The 27805-nt window shown below is 36.9% G+C and overlaps 2 protein-coding genes across 2 annotated transcripts; one reads left to right on the forward strand and one right to left on the reverse strand.

The window, feature by feature from the left end:
• Positions 1-567: 567 nt before the first annotated feature.
• On the forward strand, positions 568-6075 carry LOC145957255 (uncharacterized). The gene is made up of 6 exons (XM_083073476.1): positions 568-637; positions 2310-3171; positions 4225-4297; positions 4399-4746; positions 4955-5075; positions 5933-6075. The coding sequence occupies exons 1-6, from the start codon at positions 568-570 to the stop codon at positions 6073-6075; spliced, it is 1617 nt and encodes a 538-aa protein (XP_082929602.1).
• Positions 6076-10805: 4730 nt separating this feature from the next.
• Positions 10806-14246, reverse strand: LOC145957256 (uncharacterized). Its single transcript, XM_083073477.1, has 8 exons — positions 14046-14246; positions 13515-13808; positions 13118-13216; positions 12423-12875; positions 12115-12344; positions 11382-11559; positions 11189-11267; positions 10806-10948 (listed from the first exon to the last, which is right to left on the reverse strand). Exons 1-8 carry the CDS (start codon positions 14244-14246, stop codon positions 10806-10808), a joined length of 1677 nt encoding a protein of 558 aa, XP_082929603.1.
• Between the last annotated feature and the right edge of the window lie 13559 nt (positions 14247-27805).

The raw sequence follows: 27805 nt of genomic DNA on the forward strand, positions 1-27805 counted from the left end.
TTGCATATGATTTGATTCAAGTCAACCAGAAAACATGGGTGAACAACCTTATAATGGACCTCGTGAGAGGACTCTTAGGGAGATGGCTGCACCTGATTTTAATTATGAGATTTTGTGCATTCAATACCCTGAAGAAGATGTTCCTTTTGTGCTTAAAACTGGACTAATCCATTTGTTGCCCAAGTTTCATGGTCATGCAGGTGAGGATCCACATAAACATCTGAAGGAGTTCCATATTGTTTGTTCTACCATGAAGCCTCCTGATGTTCAAGAGGACCATATTTACTTGAAGGCATTTCCACACTCATTGGAGGGAGTTGCTAAAGACTGGCTATATTATTTGGCTCCCATGTCCATCACAACCTGGGATGATCTTAAAAGAATGTTTCTGGAGAAATTTTTCCCTTCCTCAAGAACCACGGCAATCATAAAAGATATATCAGGGATCAGGCAACTTGGTGGAGAAAGCTTGTGATGGCTTCCTCCTTCCATGATTGACGTAGGGTATGAAGGAGAAGGCTTTGCCCTTGATCTAGGCTCACCAAAAGGGTAGACAAAGGTAGGTTTATGGTAAAAGAAAAGGAGGATAGGCGTGAAAAGGAGATGTTGGGCGGAAGTGTTTATGGAATGGTGTTTGGTGCTCACAAGGTTGGCTCACTCCAAAAGTGAATGGAGGCCACTCTAGGGTTCTCACTCTCCAATGGGGGAGATAGGAGAAGGTTAGCCAAAGTAACCTAGTGACTAAGGAGAAGATGTTGAGGCAAGAATTGCTCACTCAAAATCTATATAATCCAAAGTATTTACAAGTGGTGGGGTGTTGGGTATTTATAGGAGGGGAGGCATCTAGGGTTGCATTTGGAGTGTGCATGGCCGAAATTCACAAGGCAAATGCACTCCAAATGACATGCCAAATGAACCCTAGATGCTACTTGGTGACCAAGTTTGGAATCTATGGGTCTAGATTGGCTACATCAAGGTGTATGATATGATCATGCAACCTTTGCCCTCCACTTGGGCCTAAGCCTTTCTATCACCAAAAATAGATCAAAAACTCACCAAAAATGCGTCACCCTTCTAGTGTAATACCCTAGCCCAAATTAAAAACCTAATCATCTAAAGCACCCCATAATACAAGGGTAAAATAGGAAATACAAAGAAAATAAATCCTATGACTAAAATACCCCAAAATACAAGGGTAGAATTGGAAATACAAGTAAAAGAAATTCTATGACTAAAATACCCCAAAATACAAGGGTAAAATAGGAAATTAAAGACAAGGGCAAAATAGGAATAAAGAAATAAATGCTATAAAACTTAGGAGCTAAGGTCCAAAAATGGCCTTACTATCCCATTCCTCTTGCCTCCTTTAGTATATCACCTCTTGGTTTTCTCGGCCTTAGTGTTATTCCATCATCCCCTCCCTCTTGAAAAGGATTTGACCTCAAATCAAGAGGTTCTTCATGGTGGACGTCATGACGAACAAAAACATAAAAGTAAGCATGAGAGGTAATAGTATATGATATAGATGGAAAGTGCATCCTAAGAGGAGTGCCACTAAAAATGCTAAAAATATTTTCTAAACTAAAAAGACTAGACTCCCTAATGCTAAGGATAGGATCCTCCCCATGATGAAGTCTAGGTGTATAACTAAAACCTAAAAAGTTAAAAAGACTAAAACTATAGCACACTAAAGCACTAGTCCTAAAAACTAAAATATCTTGTTGGAAGTGCCCAATGTAATTACCTAGGTAAGTATTGGAAAATAAAGAAAACTTAACTAAAAAATTACCTAAACAACTTTGTATTGCATAATTTGTTAGATACATATGAGAAAAAGGTGTTAAGGGGAGTTTAGAAAACTCATATAATCTAAGTTTGTCTTGTAGGGAAGTGTCCAAGTTAAGTTCAAATAAGTTTGAACTTCCCTCAAGATCAAAAATAGAAAATAGGACACCATGAGATGTATCCAACAAATCATACCAATCTAAAGTTGGGTGCTTTATGAAGGGAACTAAAGTAGAAAGAGTCTGAAAGAAAGAAGGCTTATCTTCCTTGGGCACCACCAAGGAAGTAGCACAAGAAGTGGTACTAGGTGAAGTCTACTTCTTCTTCACTAAATCTTGAAGTTGAGATTCTTTTTCTTTAAAAAGGATTTGCTTTTGAATCTCCACTTCATGACTAGTGGTAATGTGAGAGAAAGAATTAAGGTCTTGATGAATAAAGAGAGTTTCTTTTAAATCATTTTCAATGGGAAAGTGACTCTCTTTAAGCATAAGCCCTTTGGAGGAAAAATGTGTCTACTTTGATAGGTAAATTTGTTCCGCACATTCCTGAAAAATGTAAGGACCCAGTTACTTTCTCCATACCTTGTATTATTGGGAATAGCAAATTTGAAAATGCCATGCTTGATTTGGGTGCTTCTATAATTGTCATGCCTCTGTCCATTTTTAAATCTTTGTCTTTTGGTCCTAAGCAACCTACGGGTGTGGTGATACAGTTGGTAAATAGAAGTGTCACCCACCCTACAGGTTTCATTGAGGATGTCTTAGTTCGGGTCGATGAACTAATTTTTCCTGTTGATTTTTATGTGCTTGATATGGAGGAGGGATTCTCCCATGGATCTGTCCCAATCATTTTAGGCAGACCATTTTTGAAAACAACCCGAACTAAGATTAATGTGTATGTTGGTAAATTTTCCATGGAATTTGGTGATAGTATTGTCCATTTTAATATTCTTGATGCCATGAGACATCCATCTGAAGACCATTCTGTTTTTCATGTTGAGATACTTGATGATGTTGTTGATGAGTATGCTTCTGATTTTCATTCTTTGCATGATAAGAAACATTGTTTTCTATCTGATCTATATACTTCTCTTGTATGCACTGAATTTGATTATGTTTTTGAATTTGTTTATGAGTTTGATTTTGAATCTATTTTTGTATCCGATTTTGATTCCTGTTCCAAAAATAAATATGATTTTGTATCTGATGTTTTGGGTGCTGTACCTCTGGATATTATTTCTCTAGAGTCAAAATGCACTAACCATGTTTTAGGAAGTACACATGAATCTAACTTGCAGGTTGAGGTACATGCTGTGGAACCCTTAGTTCCTTCTACTGTTCAGCCAGCACCCATTCCAGAATTAAAGCCTCTACTAGAAAACCTCAAGTATGCTTACTTGGAGGATGATGAGAAGTTGCCAGTGATCATTTCCACCTCCCTTGATATTGTTCAAGAAGAGAAATTGTTACACGTTCTGAAAAAGCATAAGAAAGCCATCAGTTGAACCTTGGCGGACATTCCTGGTATCAACCCATCCACTTGCATGCATAGGATACTCTTAAAGGATGGATCTAAACCAGTTAGACAGCCTCAAAGGTGACTCAACCCTGTCATTTTGGATGTAGTGAAGAAGGTGGTGACCAAGCTTCTTCAAGCTGGGATCATTTATCCTATATCAGATAGTCAGTGGGTGAGTCCGGTCCAGGTGGTCCCCAAGAAGATAGGCCTCACTTTTGTGAAAAATGAGAGGGATGAGCTCATTCCCACTATAGTGCAAAATAGTTGGAGGGTCTGCATCGACTACCGAAGGCTGAATCAAGCAGCCAGGAAAGATCATTTTTCGCTGCCTTTCATTAACTAGATGCTTGAGCGTCTGGCAGGTTAATCTCACTACTACTTTCTTGATGTTTTTTCTGGTTATTTTCAAATCCATATTGCTCTTGAGGATCAAGAGAAAACCACATTCACCTGCCCCTTTGGCATTTTTGCTATAGGAGGATGCCTTTTGGCCTATGCAATGCCCCTGGTACCTTCTAGCGGTGCATGCTTAGTATCTTTTCTGATTTTCTTGAAAATTGCATAGAGGTGTTTATGGATGATTTCACTGTATATGGATCCTCTTTTGACACATGCTTAGATAATTTGGATAGAGTGCTTAATAGATGCATTGAAACTGATCTTGTTCTGAATTTTGAAAAATGTCACTTCATGGTAGAACAGGGTATAATTTTACGGCATATTATTTCTAGTAAGGGCATTGAAGTAGATCCTGTGAAAGTCTCTGTTATTTCACAATTGCCTTACCCCTCTTGCGTGCGAGAGGTTCGATCTTTTCTTGGCCATGCAGGTTTCTACAAGCGCTTCATCAAAGAATTTAGCAAGAAGGCCCTTCCGCTATCCAATCTGTTGTAGAAAGATGTTGATTTTTTTTTATGACAGGTGTAAACAGGCTTTTGACTGCCTCAAGGAAGGACTCACCACCACTCCAATCATTCAGGCACCTGATTGGACAGTCTCATTCGAGCTGATGTGTGACGCATCCATTTATGCATTAGGAGCTATCCTGGCACAAAGAGTTGACAAGTTGCCTCGAGTGATATATTATGCTTCCAGGACTTTGGAGTTGCCCAAGAAAACTACACTACCACAGAGAAAGAGCTTCTTGCCATTGTTTTAGCTCTTGATAAATTTAGATCTTATTTGCTTGGTTCTCGTGTTATTGTCTATACTGACCATGCAGTTGTGAAGTACTTGCTGAAAAAGGCTGAGTCAAAGCCTAGATTGATCAAGTGGATGCTCTGGCTCCAGGAGTTTGATTTGGATATCCGGGACAGGAGTGGAGCTCAGAATTTAGTGGCAGACCATCTTAGCAGAATTGAAAGAGCTGAGGATAGTGATGACGTCTTGCCCATCCAAGATAATTTTCCTGATGAAAATTTGTTGATTGTTTCTTCTATTTCTGTTTCTTTTACCATCCCCTTGATTTGCAAACATTATTAATTTTTTAGTTGCTTCTGTTTTTCCTCCTTTAGCATCACGAGCTCAAATTGATAAAATTAAGAGTGATGCTAAGCATTATATTTAGGATGACCCCTATTTGTGGAAGTTGTGCATTGACCAAGTGACTAGGAGATGCATACTAGATCATGCGATTGATTTGATCCTGCAGTTTTGTCATTCTTCCGCACCAGGTGGCCATCTAGGCATTCAGAGGACAGCTCTCAAGGTGCTCGATTTTGGTTTCTATTGGCCTACCATCTTCAGAGATGCGTGGAAGATTTGTAACACTTGTGAGCAGTGTCAGCGAGCAGGAGGATCCCTTACAAGGAGATAGCAGATGCCTTAGCAGCCCATGTTATTCTGTGCGGTGTTTGATGTTTAGGGTATTGATTTCATGGGTCCCTTTCCTGTTTCTTTTGGTTTTTCCTACATTCTTTTAGTTGTTGATTATGTTTCAAAATGGGTGGAAGCCAAACCCACCAGAACTAATGACGCTCGGGTTATTGTGGATTTTGTTAGATCTCACCTATTCTGCAGGTTTGGAGTACCTAGAGCTATTATTAGTGATCAAGGCACCCATTTTTGTAACAGATTTATGCAGGCTTTTCTCAAGAAGAATGGGGTAGTGCACATATTTTCTACACCCTACCACCCCAAACCAATGGGCAAGCCAAAATTTCGAACAGGGAGATCAAGAGAATCTTAGAAAAGATTGTCCAGCCCAACAGAAAAGATTGGAGTAACAAGTTGGATGATGCTCTCTGGGCACATAGGACTGCTTACAAAGCACCCATAGGGATGTCTCCTTATCGGGTTATCTTTGGCAAAGCATGTCATCTTCTTGTGGAGATAGAGCACCGAGCCTATTAGGCTGTGAAGACCTGCAACTTCTTTATTGATCAGGCTGGAGAGGAAAGAAAGTTGCAACTAAGTGAGCTTGATGAGATCCGCCTGGAAGCCTATGAGAACTCTAAGTTCTACAAGGAGAAATCTAAGAAGTTCCATGATAGTTTGATAGCTAGAAAGGACTTCACGGTTGGGCAGAAAGTTTTACTGTATAATTCAAGGCTTGGTCTCATGGGTGGTAAGTTGCGTTCTAAGTGGATTAGACCTATTGTTGTTACTAATGTTTTTCCTTATGGTACAGTTGAGATCAAAAGTGAATCCACAAACAAGAGCTTCAAGGTTAACGGACACCGTCTAAAACCTTTCCTCAGCAATCCTTCCCTGTTGAATTCAGTTGTAGAGGAGATGTCTCTGCTCGACCCCACTTCTCTCCCACTACCATGACTTAGGGAGTTTTATTTCCCCTTCTCCTTCTTTACTTTTATTACACATGTCCAATTCTGTTGATTGTTCTGATTGCTCTGATCTTATGTGTGTGCCACATTGGGACAATGTGTGATTTAAGTGTGGGGGGGAACTATTTTGGTTATATGCTTTTAGGGTTTATTTGTTATTTTTGTTTTAGGTTTTATGTTTAGGTGTTATGTACAGTTTTGCATGTTTCTCTTTGATTTCTGGGTTTTGATAGTTTGTATGCACTTGCTTCACTCTTGGATATGAGTTACTTGATATTATATGGATTGAAATCCCTGTCTTTCTCTACTTGGGACGTTGATTATGAGGTTTGAGAGGTTGAATTGAATGTGACAAATTTACCTGTGTGAGGTTTTGACCCTTTCTCTGTTCTTTCTTATGTGTTTTGCCTCTTGATTGCTTGCACAATGTCCTTGGCTTGACTCTGTTTGATATTTCTTGGTTCGCATGCATGTTTGGAAAGGATTAAGGCATTTTGATTCTCATAAGCCTCTAGCCAAATAAGCCTACCTTGAATTAACTCCTCTGATAACCCCTGCTGAGCCTATTTCCCCTTCTTTGTTTGAAGCTCATTACAAGCCTTAAGTGAAAAACCATGATTACCTTAACCTTAGGGAGTTTGGGAGCTTTGGAATTGTTTTGGGAATAAGTTATTGAATAAGTGTGGGGGTGTGTGTATGTTTCATTGGATGATGTATATTGGCTAGTTGATTCCTTATGTTGTACATTTTACTTCTCTGCATGTTATCTTATCTCATTTCAAATTTTCGTGTGTACTGTTCACTATGTACTGTTAAAAAAAAATCAAATAAAAAAAAAAAACTTGTTTGAGGCAAGAGAAAGAGGATTGTTTATCAAAGATGTTATTAGAGGTTTCTGGATTTGTTTCTTGTGCGTATTCTTGACTTATTCTCCATTGTGATCGAAGCCGTATCCGATCAAATAAATACAATTAAATGTAATACTAGGAAGTGACTCCTAGGTCGTCTCCCAAGGACCGTCTTTTACTGTTAAAGGCTTAAACACACGAAGTGGGGGGGTTTGGTTCAGGTTTTCAGTTTATAACACAATAAAACGAAATAAAACACAGCTAGTAAAACGAATTGGCTCCCTGTTTGAATTGCAACTCTTTTATCCCTGGTTGTCAAAAGATTTCTCTTTTCATAACTTAATCCTTGTTCCATCCGAGTTAACCAACTAAGCGAAGATTAACTCAAGATTTCCCTACACGAATTAAGCAAACGTATACAACATTAAACCTCCCCACAAGATTAAACAACTTGTGAGCAACCTGATTCATTAAGCATGAACAGGTGTCAAAAATGTTTCAGAGGTTCAATGAAGAAGAACCAAGCAGAACACAGATACAAATATAAATAAAACCTCAATCAGAGATTGCAATCTGCTCAAGGAGCCAACCCCTAGGGTTTTAGCCTTCCATTAAAACGGAAACAGAAACGAAAATACAAACAGAAATGAAAATACAAACAGAAACGAAAATGGAAACAGAAAATGCAAGAAAGGAGAACAAAACGAAAATGGACAATCTGTATTTCTTCAATGCAATGGTTCAGTTCAGATACAAAATGAATATAAGAGGAGAAGAAGAAAAGAAAAACGTTTAGAGCAAGAAAAACGTGAATAAAAATGGTCCAGAACAAAGAACCAGCAGGGAAGCCAAAACGTAAAGGAACTGTCGCTCATGAGAGAAAAACGTAAGGAAAAACAAAGAAAGGCTACTGTTCACGTAGTCACATCAGACCCCTCTTGTTAGTGGCTGCCAAGTCAGCCTTAACCTAGACCTAAACCTAAAACGAAATTGGGCCCCTCTACCATACAAGTCTGACCCAATAATACAATAAAATAAAATACAGATTGCAATTAAATGCTGAGGTGGAAAAATGGTGCAGTGGTGACATGGAAGATGATGTGGCAGCTACTCTTGAAGTCCAAAAATTAATTCCAAGCCCAGTTAATTATTAAACTGCCCTGAAAATAAAAATTTGGAATAATTAGATTCAAAAAATTCAAATTAGTTAAAATATGAATTACTGGTCCAATTAAAGCCCAAATAGAAAACAGTGCAGATAATCAACAATTAAGCGCAAATTAGAGATTTAAATAAGTACAGAAAGGTAAGAAAATAGGAGAAAATAATGACTCATCAAATTCCCCCACACTTAGCCTTTTGCACTCCTAGGAAAAATCAAAAAGCAGAGCAAGGAACAATTCCAAAGACAACAAAGAGAGTGACACAACATGAAGAAACAGAAACAAGAATACACACAAGAAAACAAACAGATTTACACAATCCCCAATGAATCCTGGGAAAAGAAAAGGAGTAAACAACATCCAACACAGAAAGAGTCAGAGAAACTAGATACTTATGGAAATCATCCAAGCATTTCAAAACATGGCAAGACAATCAATCAGCTCAAGAGGTGAATCAAAAGCAACAAAACCTCACAAGATGCACTGTATCACTGTATCTCTCAAGTGTCTAGGCAACTATATACTCTCAAAGCACTCATGAAAAACAAGCAACAGATAAACTTGGCAAGCCTCTAAAATCAACACCCAATAAACATGCACATAAGGATCAAAAGGTCTTTTTAGGGTTGTAATGAGGCCAAGGACAATGATGGAAGAGCATGGGCTAAAGGCCCAACCACTAGAGCTATGGCCAGGAGATTACTTGAAGACTTGTCTGCTTCAGAGCTTAGTGGGCCCAATGGGCTTGGTGGGCCTAGGGTGTTTCTCACATGGACCTTACTTGATTAAACACCATGTTTTATTGCATTTTATTAGTATAGGAAAGTACTTTGATTTTGGTCTTGTATTTTGACCATAGATTAGGGTTTATGCTTTTGGGCTTGAAATTAGGCTTCTTAGGCTTTGGGCTTTTGATACCCAATATTAGGCTCATTCTTCTTCTTATAATTTTTCCTTTCATTGTATTTCATTGACCATTGTATTTAGGTCATTAGTTTAGGATTTAAGGAGGAATTATTAAATCTAAGGATTAGGCAACGTTAGGTTAAATTTAACTTGCATTTAAGTTGAATTTAGAGTCACATTGTTTGCGCCACCTTGGCTGAACAAGTGTGACACAAATTCAACCCTAAATTCCATTTAAATTCAACCTAAATGGACACTTAACACTAATGTGACCGGTCCCTAGCATGTGAGTTGAGTTTTTGAATTCAAATTCAAATTTGAATTCAAAAACTTGGCGCCACATGAGGCTTGCACATTGGCGCCAAGTGTGAGCCAATCCGGATGCATATATGTTCCCTCCTTCACCTATTGTACTCACTTTGAATCATATATGAAATTTGAGAGCCTAAGTTCCGAGTTTCCTCTTCAAAGTCTTAAGAGAATTCACCTCAAAACCCTAGGAAGTTCACCTTCTTCCTTCTCTTTGAAGTGAGCACTCCATTGGTCCTTGTGCTTGGATGCTTCCATCCAAGGCTTGAGCCTTCATCCTATTCTGAGAATCCTCCTTTAGTGTTCAATCAATTCGGATTGCATTTCCTTGAAGAAGATCTGTGCTAAGGAGAGGCTAAGGAGGAGTACATCTTCACTTCTTCTTCCTTCTTCCATCAGACATGGTAGAGGAAAATATATGGGATAAGTAACTACAAACCAGAGGAACTAGAGGAGCAATGGGGAATAAGTCAAGAATACGCACAAGAAACAAACCTAGAAACCTCTAATGACCTCTATGATGATCAATCCTCTTTCTCTTGCCTCAAACAACTTCTCTTTTTTTCATTTTTTATTTTTTTTATTATTATTTTATTATTATTTTTCTTTTTTTTTTGTTTTTTTTTGTTTTGTTTTTTTTTTTTTTTTGATTTTTTTTTGAAAATGAACAGTACACAGTGAACAGTACACACGAAAATTTGAAATGAGATAAGATAATATGAAGAGAAGTAAAATGTACAGCATAAGGAATCAACTAGCCAATATACATCATCCAATGAAACATACACACACCCCCACACTTATTCAAGAACTTATTCCCAAAACAATTCCAGAGCTCCAAAACTCCCTAAGGTTAAGGTAATCATGGTTTTTCTCTTAAGGCTTGTAATGAGCTTCAAACAAAGAAGGGAAAATAGGCTCAGCAGGGGTTATCAGAGGACTTAATTCAGGGTAAGCTTATTTGGCCAGAGGCTTATGAGAATCAAAATGCCTTAATCATATCCAAACATGCATGTGAATCAGGAAGTATCAAACAGAGTCAAGACAAGGCAACTATGCAAGTAATCAAGAGGCATAACACACAAGAAAAAACAGAGAGTGGCTCAAATCCTCACACAGGGTATATCTGTCACAATTAAAACAACCTCTCAAACCTCAAAATCATCTATCCAAGCAGAGAAAAACAGGGATTTCAAACCATATAGTATCAAGAAACTCCTATCCAAGAATGAAGTAAGTGCCTACAAACTATCAAAACCCAGAAATCAAAGAGAAACATGCAAAATTGTACATAACAACTAAACATAAAACCTAGACCCAAAAATAACAATTAAACCTACAAACATATAACCAAAACAGTCCCCCCCCCACACTTAAATCACACATTGTCCCAATGTGGCACAAACAGAAGATCAGAAAAATCAGAACAATCAACAGAATTGGACTTGTGCAATAAAAGTAAAGAAGGAGAGGGGGAAAGAAAACTCCCTAAGTCATGGCAGCGGGAGAGAAGCAGGGTCAAGCAGAGACGTCTCCTCTACAACAACATCCAACAAAGATGGATTGCTGAGGAATGGCTTCAGCCGGTGCCCATTGATTTTAAAGCTCTTATCTGTGGATTCACTTTTGATTTCAACTGTACCATAAGGATAAACATTAGTAACAACAAAAGGTCCAATCCACTTTGATCGTAACTTACCACCCATGAGTCCGAGCCGAGAATTGTACAAGAGAACTTGCTGGCCAACCACGAAGTCCTTCCTAGCTATCAAGCTGTCATGGAACTTCTTGGTTTTCTCCTTGTAGAATTTTGAATTCTCGTAGGCTTCCAAGCGGATCTCATCAAGCTCATTGAGTTGCAACCTCCTTTCCTCACCAGCCTGATCAATGGAGAAGTTGCAGGTCTTCACAGCCCAGTAGGCCCGATGCTCAATCTCAACAGGTAAATGACATGCCTTGCCAAAGAAAACCCGATAAGGAGACATCCCTATGGGTGCTTTGTAGGCAGTCCTATGCGCCCAAAGAGCATCATCCAACTTGTTACTCCAATCTTTTCTGTTGGGCTGGACAATCTTCTCTAAGATTCTCTTGATCTCCCTATTTGAAATTTCAGCTTGCCCATTGGTTTGGGGGTGGTAGGGTGTAGAAATTCTGTGCACTACCTCGTACTTCTTGAGCAAAGCCTGCATAGATCTGTTACAAAAATGGGTGCCTTGATCACTAATAATAGCTTTGGGTACTCCAAACCTGCAGAATATGTTAGATCTGACAAAATCCACAACAACCCAAGCATCATTAGTTCTAGTGGGTTTGGCTTCCACCCATTTTGAAACATAATCAACAGCTAAAAAAATGTAGGAAAAACCAAAAGAAACAAGAAAGGGACCCATGAAATCAATACCCCAGACATCAAACACCTCACAGAATAGCATGGGCTGCTGAGGCATCTGTTGTATCCATGTAAGGGATCCTCCTGATCTCTGACACTACTCATAAGTGCTGCAAATCTTTCACGCATCCTTGAAGATGGTGGGCCAATAAAAACCACAGTCAAGCACCTTGCGAGCTGTCCTCTGAATGCCTAGATGGCCACCTGGTGCGAAAGAGTGACAAAACTGTAGGACTGAATCGATCTCATGATCTTGTATGCATCTCCTAATCACCTGGTCACTGCACAACTTCCACAAATAGGGGTCATCCCAAATATAATGCTTAGCATCACTTTTAATTTTATCAATTTGAGCTCGTGATGCTAAGGGAGGAAAAATAGAAGCAACTAAAAAATGAACAATGTTTGCAAACCAAGGGGTGGTAGAAACAGAAACAGAAGAAATAATCAACAAATTTTCATCTGGAAAATTATCCTGGATGGGCAAGACGTCAACACTCTCCTCAACCCTTTCAATTCTGTTGAGATGGTCTGCCACTAAATTCTGAGCTCCACTCCTGTCGCGGATATCCAAATCAAACTCCTGGAGCCAGAGCATCCACCTGATCAATCTCGGCTTTAACTTAGCCTTTTTCAGCAGGTACTTCAGAGTTGCATGGTCAGTATAGACAATAACACGAGAACCAAGCAATTAAGATCTAAATTTATCAAGAGCAAAAACAATGGCAAGAAGCTCTTTCTCTGTGGTAGTGTAGTTTGCTTGGGCAGCGTCCAAAGTCCGAGAAGCATAATATATCACTCTGGGAAACTTGTCAACTCTCTGTGCCAGGATAGCTCCCAATGCATAATTGGATGCATCACACATCAGCTCGAATGGGACTGTCCAATCAGGTGCCTGAATGATTGGAGTGGTGGTGAGTGCTTCCTTGAGGCAGTCAAAAGCCTGTTTACACCTATCATCAAAAACAAAATCAACATCTTTTTGTAGCAGATTGGATAGCGGAAGGGCCTTCTTGCTGAATTCTTTGACAAAGCGCCTGTAGAAACCTGCATGGTCAAGAAAAGATCGAACCTCTCGCACGCAAGAGGGGTAAGGCAACTGTGAAATAACAGAGACTTTTGCAGGATCTACTTCTATGCCGCTACTAGGAATAATATGCCCTAAAACTATACCCTGTTCAACCATGAAATGACATTTCTCAAAATTAAGAACAAGGTTAGTCTCAATGCATCTATTCAGAACTCTATCCAAACTATCCTAACACGCATCAAAAGAGGATCCATATACAGTAAAATCATCCATAAACACCTCTATGCAATTTTCAAGATAATCGCTAAAAATACTGAGCATGCACCGCTGGAATGTGCCAGGGGCATTACATAGGCCAAAAGGCATCCTTCTATAAGCAAAAGTACCAAAAGGGCAGGTGAATGTGGTCTTTTCCTGATCCTCAGGAGTAATGTGAATCTGAAAATAACCAGAGAACCCATCAAGAAAGTAGTAATGAGATTTACCTGCCAGACGCTCAAGCATCTGATCAATGAAGGGCAGAGGGAAATGATCCTTCCTGGTTGCCTGATTCAGCCTCCGGTAGTCAATACAGACCCTCCAACTATTTTGCACTCTAGTGGGAATGAGCTCATCCCTCTCATTTTTCACAACAGTGAGGCCTGTCTTCTTGGGGACCACCTGGACCGAACTCACCCACTGACTATCTGATATAGGATAGATGATCCCAGCTTGAAGAAGCTTGGTCACCTCCTTCACTACATCCAAAATGATAGGGTTGAGTCGCCTCTGGGGTTGTCTCACTGGTTTAGCTCCATCCTCCAATAATATCCTGTGCATGCAAGTGGATGGACTGATACCAGGAATGTCCGCCAGGGTCCAACCAATGGCTTTCTTATGCTTTTTCAGAACCTGCAACAATTTCTCCTCTTGAACAGCATCAAGGGAGGTGGAAATGATCATTGGCAACTTCTCATCATCCTCCAAGTAAGCATACTTTAGGTTCTCTAGAAGAGGCTTTAACTCTGGTGTGGGTGCTGGCTGAACATCAGAAGGAACCAAAGAAGGGAGAAGGGGTTCCGCAGCCTGTACCTCAACCTGCAAGTCAGATTCTTTTGTACTTGCTGAAACATGGTTAGTGCATTCTGACTCCAAAGAATTAATATCCAAAGGTACAACACCGAAAACATCAGATACAAAATTAGATTCAAAATCAAAGTCAGAAACATAATCAGATTCAGATTAAGTGCATGCAAGAGAAGTATATAGATCAGATAGAAAACAATGTTTCTTATCATGCAAAGAATAAAAATCAGAAGCATATTGATCAACAACATCATCAAGTATCTCAGCACGAAAAACAGAATGGTCCTCAGATGGATGTTTCATGGCATCAAGAATATTAAAATGGACAACACCATCACCAAACTCCATGGACAATGTACCAGCATACACATCAATCTTAGTTCGGGCTATTTTCAAAAATGGTCTGCCTAAAATGATTGGGGCGGAACCATGGGAAAATCCCTCCTCCATGTCAAGCACATAAAAATCAGCAGGAAAAATTAGTTCACCAACCCGAACTAAGACATCCTCAATGAAACCTGTGGGGTGGGCAACACTCCTATTGGCCAAAGGGAGGCTACTATTCACGTAATCACATCAGACCCCTCTTGTTAGTGGCTGCCAAGTCAGCCCTAACCTAGACCTAAACCTAAAACGAAATTGGGCCCCTCTACCATACAAGTCTGACCCAATAATATAATAAAATAAAATACAGATTGCAATTAAATGCTGAGGTGGAAAAATGGTGCAGTGGTGACATGGAAGATGACGTGGCAGCTACTCTTGAAGTCCAAAAATTAATTCCAAGCCCAATTAATTATTAAACTGCCCTGAAAATAAAAATTTGGAATAATTAGATTTAGAAAATTCAAATTAGTTAAAATATGAATTACTGGTCCAATTAAAGCCCAAATAGAAAACAGTGCAAATAATCAACAATTAAGCACAAATTAGAGAATAAAATAAGTACAGAAAGGTAAGAAAATAGGGGAAAATAATGACTCATCACATTGCTCCTCAAGTTCGTCTGGTTTGTAGTTACTTATCCCATATATTAGCCTCTACCCTTTCCTTGGCCTCATTACAAACCTAAAAAGACCTTTTGATCCTTATGTGCTTGTGTGTTGGGTGTTGATTTTAGAGGCTTTCCAAGTCTATCTGTTACTTTTTTTTCATGAGTGCTCCGAGAGTATATAGTAGCCTAGACACTTGAGAGATTTAGTGATACAGTGCATATCTTGTGAGGTTCTGTTGCTTTTGAGTCACCTCTTGAACTGACTAATTTTCTTGCCATGTTTAGAAATACATGGATGATGTTCATAGGCATCTTGTTTCTTTGGCTCTTTGTGTGTTTCATGTTGTCTATTCCTCTCTTTTCTCAGGATTCAATGAGGAATATGTAACTCTGTCTGTTTGTGTTTTTTTTTTTGTTTTTTTTTCTCCATCTGGCTCTCTTTATTGTTCTGGATTTATCCATTGCTCTGCTTCATGATTTTGCCCAGGACTGCAAAAAGCTAAGTGTGGGGGAATTTGATGAGTCATTATTTTCCCCTATTTATTTATCTTTCTGTACTTATTTTAATTGTTAATTTGGGCTTAATCGCTTATTAATTGCACAGTTTCACTATTTGGGCTTCATTGGGCCAATAATTCGAATTTTAATTAATTCTAATTCACTTGGTCTAATTTTTTGTTTATTAATTATTTTCAGGTTAATTATGAAGCATTTTTGGGCTTGGATATTATTTTTGGACTTCAAGAGATAAATGCCACATCAACACCACATCAATGCCACATCAACATTTTGTTTTATTTAATTTTTCATTTATTTTATGTATTTTCGGGTCAAACCTGACTTGGGGGCCCATTTTGACTCTTCTAGGGTTTTTAGGGTCCTAGGGTAGGCCATACAGCCCCCATCTGATGTGACCATGTTGGGGACACCTTCCTTCTCTTTGTTTTTACGTTTTTCTCTTTTTGCTCTTTGTTGTTGTATTTGCAGTTTACGTTTTGCTCTCCTTTCCTCTTATCTGCAGTTTACGTTTTGTATCTGAACCCTTGCATTGAAGAATACAAATTATCCATTTTTTTTTGCTCTCCTCTCCTTGCATTTTCGTTTCAATATCTGGTTTTGTTTTAATGGAAGGCTAAAATCCCTGGGGTTGGCTTCTTGTTATGGATTGTAATCTCTGTTTGAGGTTGGGTATGTTTGTATATCTGTGTTCTACTTGGTCATTTTTCATTTAACCTCTGTATCAATGTGTCCATGCTTAATGGGCTGTCCTCAATGCCACAGTTGCTTAATCTATGAAGAGGTTGATGTTGTATACGTTTGCTTAATTTTTGTAGGGAAATCTTGAGTTAATCTTTGCTTAGTTGGTTAACTCGGATGGAACAAGGATTCAGTGGTTGACAGAGTAATCTCATTGTGAACCAAGGATAAGAGAGTTACAATCCGAAGAAGGAGCCAATCTATTTTACTTGTTGTGTTATCTGCGTTTTATTGTGTTATAAACTAAAAAATCTGAACCAAACCCCCCCCACTTCGTGTTTAAGCCTTTGACAGAGAAAAATGGTCTTTGGGAGACGACCTAGGACAACTTCATAGTACTGCATTTAATTATTTTATTTGACCGGATACGGCTTCGATCACCTATTCAAACGAAAGACCACTAAAAGAAAAACAAAGGGAAAAGCCTTCCAATGAAACTAGGACTAGTTCCATTAAGTGCTTTAAATGCTTAGGGAGGGGACATATAGCTTCCCAATGCCTCACAAATAAAACCATGATCATTAGGGGCAACGAGATCCTAAGTAAGGAAAGCACTTCATCTTCTTCATCCTCTTCAAGTGAAGAAGATGAAAACCTTAGTTCTAGTGAGGAAGCACCATGTGAAGGTGACTTATTAATTGATCAAAGGTTACTTACCAACCAACCAAAGGAACAAGATCAATCATAAAGAGAGAACCTTTTTCATTCAAGATGCAAAATTTTGAAGAAAACATGTTCTCTCATTGTTGATAGTGGATCTTGCAATAATTTTGTAAGTCAAAGGTTGGTTTATAAGCTTAACTTAACTACTATAGCTCATCCTAAATCTTATAAACTTCAATGGCTTAATGAGGATGGACCTATAGAAGTTAAGGACCAAGTAAATGTTCCTTTCTCCATTGGAAAGTATAAAGATGAAGTTTTATGTGATGTCATTCCAATGGATGCAAGCCACATTTTACTTGGAATTCATTAGCAACATGATAGGAAGGCCATTCATGATGGGGTCACCAACAAAATCCGCCTAGTCCATCTAGGCAAGAAACATACTTTGACTCCTCTTACACCTTCCTAAGTGTTGAAGGATCAAATATTTATGAAAAAAAAAATTGAGGAAGAAAAAAAAGGTAGAAAAAAAAACCTCCTAAGTCTTGAAAAGGAGGAAGAGAAGGTTATAAAGTTGGAAGGTAGTGTCCCTTCCAAGGAAGTTGTTCCTAGAAGTCAATTTTCAATAAATAATTCAATCAAACAATGTCTTCTAGTTGAACAACCTCTTTACCTTCTATATGTTAAAGAGACACTTGTTGCCACAAATTTTGAACTTGAGTCTCTACCTAAGGGGATACAAAATCTTTTAAAAGAATTTGATGACCTATTTCCCAAAGAAGTTCCAAGTGGACTTCCCCCTTAAAGGGAATAGAACATCAAATTGACTTGGTCCCCAGGGCAAGCCTACCCAATATTTTATAGTAGTTGCTTGAGTCTAAGAGACTAATAAGAGGAATCATACTCAATGCTCATGAAGACCACTTGTACATAGTAGTTGCTTGTATAGGTGTATTTTGCCTTTATATTTGTGAGGTACTTTTTTCTTTTATTTTAGTTTATCCTTTAGGAATTTAGGGTATGTTACTTGGAGACTTTTTCTCCATTTGACCTTGTATTAAGGGTCATTCATTTTTGTATTTTTTAGTAGTAGAAGTGGGGTGACAAATAGCAAGGTGTGTAGGTGCAACTAGTAATTGGGCCTAAGCCAAATTTTACATATTGGGCTTGTTTTGCTCCATATTTTCCAAGGAATTGATTTAGCTAGGTCTCACCATCATATGGTGAACCTAACTAAACCAACTCCAAGTTTTTGGATTGGATTACATATGGAAAAACAAATGGGCCGCCTAGCTTGTCTTCCTTTGGCCGAATTGCTTAGTTGCCTTGTACACTTGGGAAACTTGTGCTACAAGCTTCTAACTTAGCTTGATTCCCAAGCTTCTAAGTTAGAAGCTTGCTCCACAAGCTTCCTAAACCATCTAGGACGGTCAAGCTAAGCTAACCATGGTTCTCTTGAACCATAGTTAGCCTAGCTTGCACCATAAGTTTCCGCCACCCTATATAAACCTTTTTCTTACTTTTGTAATCACTTTTGATGAAACATAGAGTGAATTCCGAAATTGTTCAGCCAATTTCTCTCATATAAAAGTCTCAACCTCTTTGATATTCATCCAATCCTCTTATTCTTTTCATAAAAGAGTGTGGCGAGGATTGAAGAGGCTTATCTCTATTCCAAGGAGTGGCGCCTCTTGAAGGGTGTTCTTCAGCAAACCGTGGTGAAATCCAAGGCTTCTCCTCTATTGGAAGCCTTGGAAAAGCTTGAGAAGAATCAAGGAGCCAAAAATCTATGGAGAAGCTGGAAGAGGAATCAACATCAATCCGGTTCCAAAGCAAGTCTTCCATCACAAAGTGCAATCCATCTCAGCAAGAACATGACTTTTCATTCAAGGTCGAAGCATATTGAGGTTCAGTATCATTGGATACGTGATGCATTGGATATGAAGCAATTATCATTGGAGAAAATTCATACTGAAGAAAATAGCTCAGATATGATGACAAAGACCTTACCTACAGAAAAGTTTGCTATTTGCAAAGAAAATGCAGGTTTGGTTGACTATGGCACCAATTAATTGGTCAGGGGGAGATTTTTCAAGTGGGTTACCAATTTATTTGGGCTCACGTTGATTAAAAATAAAAAATAAAAAAAATAAAAAAAACCAATAGGCTAATTCTATTAGCAACAGTTGTAGTGACTCTTGGTATGTGAGATCAACCTTTCAGAAGAAGAAGAAACCAGAGAGTCGTGCGTCTACGTGAATTGTGCCTCTCTGTGAAACAGAGAGAAGAAGAAAAATTTTGTGAGAGCCAGTAGAGCAACCAACTTTGGAGAAGAAGTGTTTGGTACCAATTTCTATATATTTTGGTTCTCTCTATTGTTTGGTTAAATACATATTTGAGAGTTTTTTTCTTGTACTGTTATCCACCATATTGGTGAGGAGCTATTTCTAGTGATCCCTGGTGATTCTAGGAGAACTTGTGGTGTACCCATTGATTATTATTAGTGGAGTTTTTACTGGACTAGGTCTCGTGGGTTTTTTCCTCACATTGAGTGTTTTCCCAAGTTAAAATTTGGTGCCTGTTGATTTCTATTTTTTTGTTTTGTGCATTTGCTAAAATTATCTTGTTGCTTACAGAGCCTATTATTATTTATACAGGAAAAAAGGAGATCCAGCTTTGCTTCCGCTTAATTGTTATTATTTTGGTTATCTTTCCCAACAACATAGCTTAAAAGTTATCTATTTTTGAAATTATGGTTTTTTCCCATAGGAACCCACATAGCACCCCAAATCATATAAAAACTTATCTATTTTTGAAATTAAACACATATTCACACTCAGCAAACATCAAGGAACACAACAAAAAAATTCAAACATCAAAACAGAAAACATTCATATTTTGCCTATTTCTTATAGGGTTTCCCACAAGAACCCATAGAGCACTGTAATCCATATCAAAACATATCCAAGTTCAAAATTAAACATACATTCATGCTCAGTAATCATCAGAGAACACAACAGAAAACTTAGAAGCCAAAATAGAAAACATTCAAAATTTGTCTGTCTCTTAGAGAGCTTGTCGGAGGAACCCATAAAATACTCTAATCCATATTAAAACATATCCAAACTCAAAATTAAATATACATTCATGCTCAGTAATGATCAGAGAACACAACATAAAACTTAGAAGCCAAAACAAAAGCATTCAAAATTTGTCTGTTTCTCATATGGTTTTCCGCAGGAACCCATATAGCACTCTAATCCATATCAAAACTTATCTATTCTTGAAATTGAACACATGTTCACACTTAGAATCACACAAGGAACACAATAGAACAATCAGAAAGCAAAATAAGAAAATTTATAAAAAAAAAGTGTCTGTTTCTATACGCATACATTAGGCAAGAGATTGGGGGTCAATCCGACTACCCAACAATTATTTCCACACACTCGAATGAGGTTTCTCACTCCCTCCCTTACCTGGATGAGCAGAAGATAAAGCAAGTAAGGTTCCCTGGTCATCTCCTCCTCCTTGTTCTCTTGAGTTTTGGAAGCGCGTAGTAGAGAAATAAGCAGAAAATGAGAACGTGAAATGTAACTCTTGAAAACTCCCTCTTAAAATAATAATAATAATTACAAAATTACCACTACATCCTCCCTTCTCCTTTTTTTTTCTAAAAGAAATAATTAAAAATTATCAAATACACTTCCTTCTCTTTAATTAAAATAACATGTACTTAACTTTAATAAAATACATTTCATAAAAACTTGTCGCATATCAAATAATCAAATATGAATTAAAAATCATGCTTTATATTAAAATAGAGCTCATGTAAAATAGATAAATAATATAAAATATACTTCTCCATTTTAGTAAAACCAACATATGTTTTATATAAAAAAAATAAAGCTCATATCAAATAGCTAAATATTATTAAAAATCCTTCTAATAAACGCATAAAAACATTAAAATAAATACTACGTATTATGAATAAAATACATTTTATAAAAGTTAACTATTTATCACTAATCAAAATAATCATTATAAATAATGTCTCATAAATAAAATAGAGCTCATACAATTAATTAAATAATATCAAAAATCTAAAATAATTATATTAAATATCAAAATAATTTCAAAAATAGTATTTATATAAAGTATGAAAAATTGGGGTGTTACAACTCCCCCTCCCCCTTTTTGAAATTTCTTCCCCAAAATTTACCTACTAAGAACAACATCGGGTACTCTTACATTTGGCTCTCAAATTCGTAAGTCGTACTCCCCTCATTTCCCTATCGGAAACTATACTAGTAGGAAAACCCATATAACTTTACTACCTCACATATGTACAACTCTATCAATCTCCCCAAGGAATATCTAATATCAATAAGGATAAGGCGAACAAACTTGGTGAGTCTATCTGGTCCCTATAACCCAAAAAGAATCAAATTTCTTAAGCGTCTTAGGCAAACCTACAACAAAGTCCATCAACACGCCATCTCACTTCCAAACTAGGACATCTAAATGCTGCAAAATTCCTAAAGGCTTCTAGTGTTTACCTAAGATTTCTGACATACTAAATGCAGTACACAAATTCCTCTACTTTGCTCTTTATCTTAGGCCACTTGAACATCTTCATAAGGTCTTGATACATCTTAGTAGCTCTCGAGTAACTACTACGAGTACTCCTATAACCTCCTTCTAATATTATCTTTTTAAATTCAGGATTACTAAGTATCCAAATTTTATTCTTGAATTTGAAAACAACATCAACTCCTACTCGAAAAGGGTTATCTATACTCCTACTAATCTTCTCCACTTTGTTCACTAAGAAAGGATCTAACTATTCGGCTTCTCTAATCCCATCCATCAATTTACTAGTTACTTCAACATACTTAATCTAATGTTCCTAGGGGAAAGTTCACACGCCAAGCTTAAGTCTATAAACTCCTCTATCGTATCCAACCCTTAAATCATCCAAGATGATAGGTAAAAAGTTTTTCTACTCAAGGCATATGATACTATATTATCTTTACTTTTATGAACTTCTCCAAAGATCAAGCACTTAAGCGTAAGTTCATTAGATACAAATACTCGGTCTCTAAGTCTTACCACTCCATCTATCCCAAAGTAAATTTCCATTCACTATCTTTTCTTATAGCTTCACATTTTGCCACCAAAATGAATCATCTAATTGTGCTTCTCCAATTTTCCTTCTACAATCTAATAATTACTCGAGTCATGCCTAGTCTCGTACCACTAGGAGTAATCTCACAAGTCAAACTTAAATACCTAAATTGAGCCAAAAGATCCATCTCTATAATCATAATAAGGGAAGATAACTGTGAAGATTTCCTACTCAAAGCATCGGTCACCACATTGGCTTTGCCTAGATGACAACAAAGATCAAAATCATAATCCTTAAGAAATTCTAACCATCTCCTTTGTCTCATATTCAACTCCTTCTGGTCAAAAGATATTTAAGGTTCTTATGATCACTAAATATCTCAAGCTTAGAACCATACAGGTAGTGTCTCCAAATTAAAATGTGAATACCACAACCGCTAACTCAAGATCATAGGTAGGGTAATTTCTCTCAAATCCAATTTAGAAGCATCACAATATACCATAAAAGACTTACTAAAATCCAGTAGTATTAACACTGACACACTAGTCAATCTTTTCTTAAGAGTTTGGAAACTACTCTCACACTTACTATCCCACATAAAGGCAACTCACTCTTCTTTGTCAATCTAGTCAAAGGTAATGTTATCTTAGAAATTTCCTCAATAAATCTCTTATCATAATAAGCTAATCCAAGAAAACTCTTAAACTCACTAATTGACTTAGGTATCTTCCACTTAAGCACAAATTCTACCATAGATAGATCTACCATAGATAGATATACATTATACTTCCACTAGAAATTTCAAGAGCTAGAAAACTCACTTCATACAACCAAAAATCATACATAGATAACTTAGCCTAAAGCTATCTTGGATATATCCTTACCCTCAACTCTAATCTGATGATATCACACCCTAAGGTCAATATTACTAAACACACAAACATCCACTAATTGATCCATAAGGTCATTGTTAGTCAAACAACCTCGTATAACTTAAGAGTGGGGGTGAATTAAGTTACCCAATTTTTCTTCTTTTATGAGTTTTAGAAATGTTTTCTCATATATTCAAATTCTTAGACAAATTATATGTAATTAATGATGCAAAACTACTCAAAACAAAAGTAAGTAACAAGTAATTAAAAGTGTAGGGAAAAAAATAATTGCAAACTCAATTTATACTAGTTTGGCCAATCCTGCCTACATCCAGTCCTCAAGTCTCCAACTTGAGATTTCCATTATTCTTATAACTCTTACAAGACCTGAATCCTCCAACACCTTGGAACTCCCTTTCCTTGTGTTGAGATTCAACAACCAACAAGGAGAAAAACCATTTATCCTTTACAGATCAAATGATCAATTGGGTATTACAGAATGACTCTCTTTGAAGAGTAGATATTACACTTTCTAAGATCTTGATGAACTCTTTAGAGATTTTTGCAAATGACTTTGGCCAAGTAGTTTTTGTAAATTGATTTTCACAATAAAGTTCTTAAACTTCTTCTAAAAAATTATAGGTATTTATAGACAATTATTTCTTAGGTTGTGCCTTTCCATGAAGAGTTGTAACTCTTTATAATTTTTTAGAAAAGATACTTGGGTAATCGATTACAAGACTTGGTAATTGATTACTACGGTTTTAAGTTCAAAATGTTTGAAATGTTGTATCATTTAAATTCAAATTTTGAAGTTTCATCTTCTGGTAATCGATTACAAGGTCTGGTAATCGATTATCAGAACACATTTTGTATTCAAAATTTGAACTTTGAAGTTTCCTTGCTCTGGTAATTGATTACATAAGCTAGTAATCGATTACCAGACAAATATTCTTATATTTGTTACACAAACTTTTGATTATAGGAAACTTCAGATTTTTAGTCAAAAATATTTTTGTAAAATATTTTTGAACACTCTTTTTGCTTTCTTTTCAAACACCTTATTCTTATATTCAAAAAGATTAAGTTTAGGTTTTCTTGAAATCCTTATTTTAATGGCCAAGTGAAATTTGCGAATTCTAAAAGTTCATTTTACATATTAAGCTAAGTAGTCAAGACTTATCTAGTTATTTCTTGAAATTTTGCTTCTTGATCAACTTGCTTTAACTTGACCTTTATTTTCTTCAATGCTTTGGCATCATCAAAACTTTATGCATATGTTCTTCCACATTCTCCCCCTTTTTGATGATGTCAATTCATTGTAAAGGGAAAAAAATAAAACAATATATTTCGATCACTCCCCCTTAGTCTCCCCCTTATTAAAAGGATTTGTATTTAAATAGAAATTTTTAGTGATCAAGTTATATTGTTCTTAACATAAAAGCCAATTTTTTTTATCATACAAACATTCTAATCATAAAAGCCAATTTTTTTATCATAGAAACCAAGAGAAAAAAAATGGTTGTTTCTTTTCCCTTGTTTCTTTTCTGTTGTTCTTCTTTTCTTTTTTCCCTTTCTCTCCCCCTTTGGCAACATCAAAAAGAATATTGCAAAATAAATATCAAAAGAGATAACAATCACCATTAGCTAGAGTCAAGAGTTAATGTGAGAAGAGTCTAGAAGTCCCAATTCTTGTCTAATTGAAAAGAAGTCTTCTTTTGGTAAAGGCTTTGTAAAAATGTTGGCTAATTGATTCTTTGATTCAACAAATTCTAGCACATAATCCCCTTTTTGAACATGATCCCTAAGAAAATGATGTCTAATCTCAATATGTTTGGTTCTAGAATGTAGTACTGGATTCTTAGAGAGATTGATAGCACTAGTATTATCACACTTAATTGGAATATGATCTAATGATAGACCAAAATCAGATAGTTGTTGTTTCATCCAAAGAATTTGAGCACAACAGCTTCCAGCAACAATATATTCTACTTTAACAGTAGATAGGTGGTGGACTAACACTAAGGCCGAGAAGACCAAGAGGTGATATACTAAAGGAGGCAAGAGGAATGGGATAGTGAGGCCATTTTTGGACCTTAGCTCCTAAATTTTTTTTAGCATTTATTTTATTTTCTATTTTACCCTTGTATTTTGGGGTATTTTAGTCATAGAATTTATTTTCTTGTATTTCCAATTTTACCCTTGTATTTTGGGGTGTTTAGGACTTAGAATTTATTTTCTTTTGTATTTCCCATTTTACCCTTGTATTATGGGGTGTTCTAGATGATTAGGGTTTTAATTTTGGGTTAGGGTTTAACATTAGGAGGTGACGCATTTTTTTGGTGACCTTGGACCTATTTTTGGTGTTAGAAAGGCTTAGGCCCAAGTGGAGGGCAAAGGTTGCATGGTCTTATCATGCACCTAGATATAGCCAATCTAAACCCATAGATTCCATCCTTGGCCACCAAGTTGCATCTAGGGTTCATTTGCATTTCATTTGGAATGCATTTGCCTACTCCAAATGCAACCCTAGATGCCTCCCCTCCTATAAATACCCAACACCCCACCACTTGTAAATACTTTGGAATATATAGATTTTGAGTGAGCATTTTATGCCTCAACATCTCTTCCTTAGTCACTAGGTTGGATTCGTCTAACCCCCTCCTATCTCCACCCTTGGAGAGTAGGAAACCTAGAGTGGCCTCCACCTTCACTTGGAGTGAGCCAACCTTGTGAGCACCCAAACACCTTTCACCATATGCTTCCGCCCACACCTCCTTTCACGCCCATCTCTCTTTTTTCCCACAAAAACCTTCCTTTGTCTACCTCTTGGTGAACCTAGATCAAGGGCAAGGAGTCTCCTTTCAACAACTATCATCATCCATGGAAGGAACTACTCCATCAAGTGGTATCTAGAGCCAAGGATCATCAAGGGTAAAAACATTGTCTTCCTAGTCTTTTGTCATTTTTCTTTGCATTCGGTTTTGCCTTGTTTTCTTTGCCTTTCTTTGTTTGGCCGAATGCTTTGGGTTCATATTCTTGCTCCTTGTGAACCTTCCTTGAACACTTTAAGTTTCCATTATTAGGTGTTGCCATGCTTTTCATTTTTCTTGAGTCTCACATGAACATGAAGAACATGCTATGAACATGCTTTTGATTTTTAAATCTACCTAAGTTTTGTCATCTTATGTTTCCTATATTTTGTCTACAAAAATTCCATGTATGTGCCAAACACTTTGCATGATTACATGAACAAAAAAATATGCCATATTGCATGACATAGTGGGCGTGACATATAGCTTTCTTTTTAGGAGTCATTCATGCATGCTACCTAGTCCTAGCATGTTCTATGTGATTTTTGTTTTCCATGTGTAAACATCTCCTTGCACATGCATAACCGCCCACTTTTTCCTTGCATTCTCACTTGATTTAGTCAATTTTCTATGCCTAAAGAAACCCTAAAAGAATCTAAGAGGTGTGCTGAAAATTTTGTGCAAACAACTTGTACTAGATAGTACAAATCATTTTCCACTCAAAAGATACCCTAAACACCTCTAAAATCACGTCACTTGTCTTCATCTCTTCTCCTAAAATTTGACCTAATTTTCACCACCCACAAGTGCAAAACCTAAGCAACAATGGGCTGAACATTAAAGAAAAGAAATTGGACCCAAGAAGCCTAAAAGAAATTCACGTGAAAAATAGAACAAAAAAAAAAGTATAAAAAAAAAATTGGACCAAAAAGGACTTGTTGCTAGACTTGTGGACTTGGACCCTTTACCTAAGCATTTGGGAGTTGGACTTGTGACATTTTGACCATATTTTGGGACCTTAATATTGGTTGGACCGAATCCTCTAAAAGACTTAATCAAGTGAGCTAAAACACTAATTCATTCTAGTGCCTTTCTAGGACTACTCTTTTGTGTGCTTCCTTTTTGTGATTGAGTCTTAATTTTAGTTTGTCTTTTCTTTGGCCTCTTTTGTTTTTTCTTCATCAATTCCCTTTGAGTTTAGCCTTCCTAATTGTGCTTTTTCAGTTTTATTTTCTTGGACTCTTGCTCTTGGGTTGGTTTCATTTTGTTTGTAGGTGAAGAACCACTCTAGCAAACTTTCACACCTTTGGTGGATTTGAGTGGAGGAGTGAACCGAATCCAAACCTAGCCTTTGGAGGAAGATACACCAAAACAAAAGGAGTGCATAAACACTTGGAGAGGACTAACAAGTTTGTTCTTTGTGAAGGAACCCAAGTGGAGGAGTTTGAAGACCTAAACTTTTAGTTTTCATAAGCTTTACTTGATTTCTTTGCTTTCGGCCTCTTGTGTTTTTGGGCCTTGGTTTCTTTCCTTTGGTTTGTAATTTGGCCATTCATAAACCTCTTCAACTTGGTTTTAGTTCGTGTAGTTGAAGGTGATTTGAAAACCTTCACCTAGGACCTCGACTAGAATATGTTTTAAGTGTTTTCTTTTGCATGCTTTATAGTTTTTGGTAGTATAATTGTTAGGGCTTTTATCTTTGCTCCAATTTTTGTTTAGAAGGCTTTTGCCTACTAGGGGTAACGTGCACACACTCACCTTATTGATTGTGCCAACTTGTTTTTGTAAGAAAAGTGGAAAAAGGCTTAGTGATTTTTACTAGATAAGGCTTGGTTATTAAGTGATTCTTTGTAGTCCACCTCCCTTTGAAAGTTCTTTTTGTACACTTAGGCCTTTTCCTACCTATCTTGCACCTTGAAAACCTTTTTGTGAAAACTCTTTTATCACTCACTCTTTGTGAAAACCTTTTCAAAACCTTTTTGAAAACAATTTGTGAAAACTTTTTCTTGATCAAAGATGAGTGATCATTCTAGTATCCATGGTCATAATTCTTGTAGTACTAGGTCTAGTGTTAGGGATGAAATTAGGCAACTCAAAGAGTACCTAAGAAAAAAAGAAGAGGAAAATATAAAAAGAGAGGAAGAGTTGAGAAGAAAAGAAAAAGAGTTTGAAAAGAATAATAAGGAAATAAGAAATTTACTTACAAAGTTGGTAGAAACTCGTGGATCCCACCCTAGGATTGTTCCACCTAGATATCAAAAAGACAAAGAAGTTAGAATTCCTAGGAGTATGCATGAGGAAGAAAATACAAAAAGAGAGGAAGAACTTGAAAGAAAAGA

This window comes from Cajanus cajan, chromosome 4 (genome assembly GCF_000230855.2).
Source record: "Cajanus cajan strain Asha chromosome 4, NIPB_CcT2T_4, whole genome shotgun sequence".
In the NCBI taxonomy this organism is placed as follows: domain Eukaryota; kingdom Viridiplantae; phylum Streptophyta; class Magnoliopsida; order Fabales; family Fabaceae; genus Cajanus; species Cajanus cajan.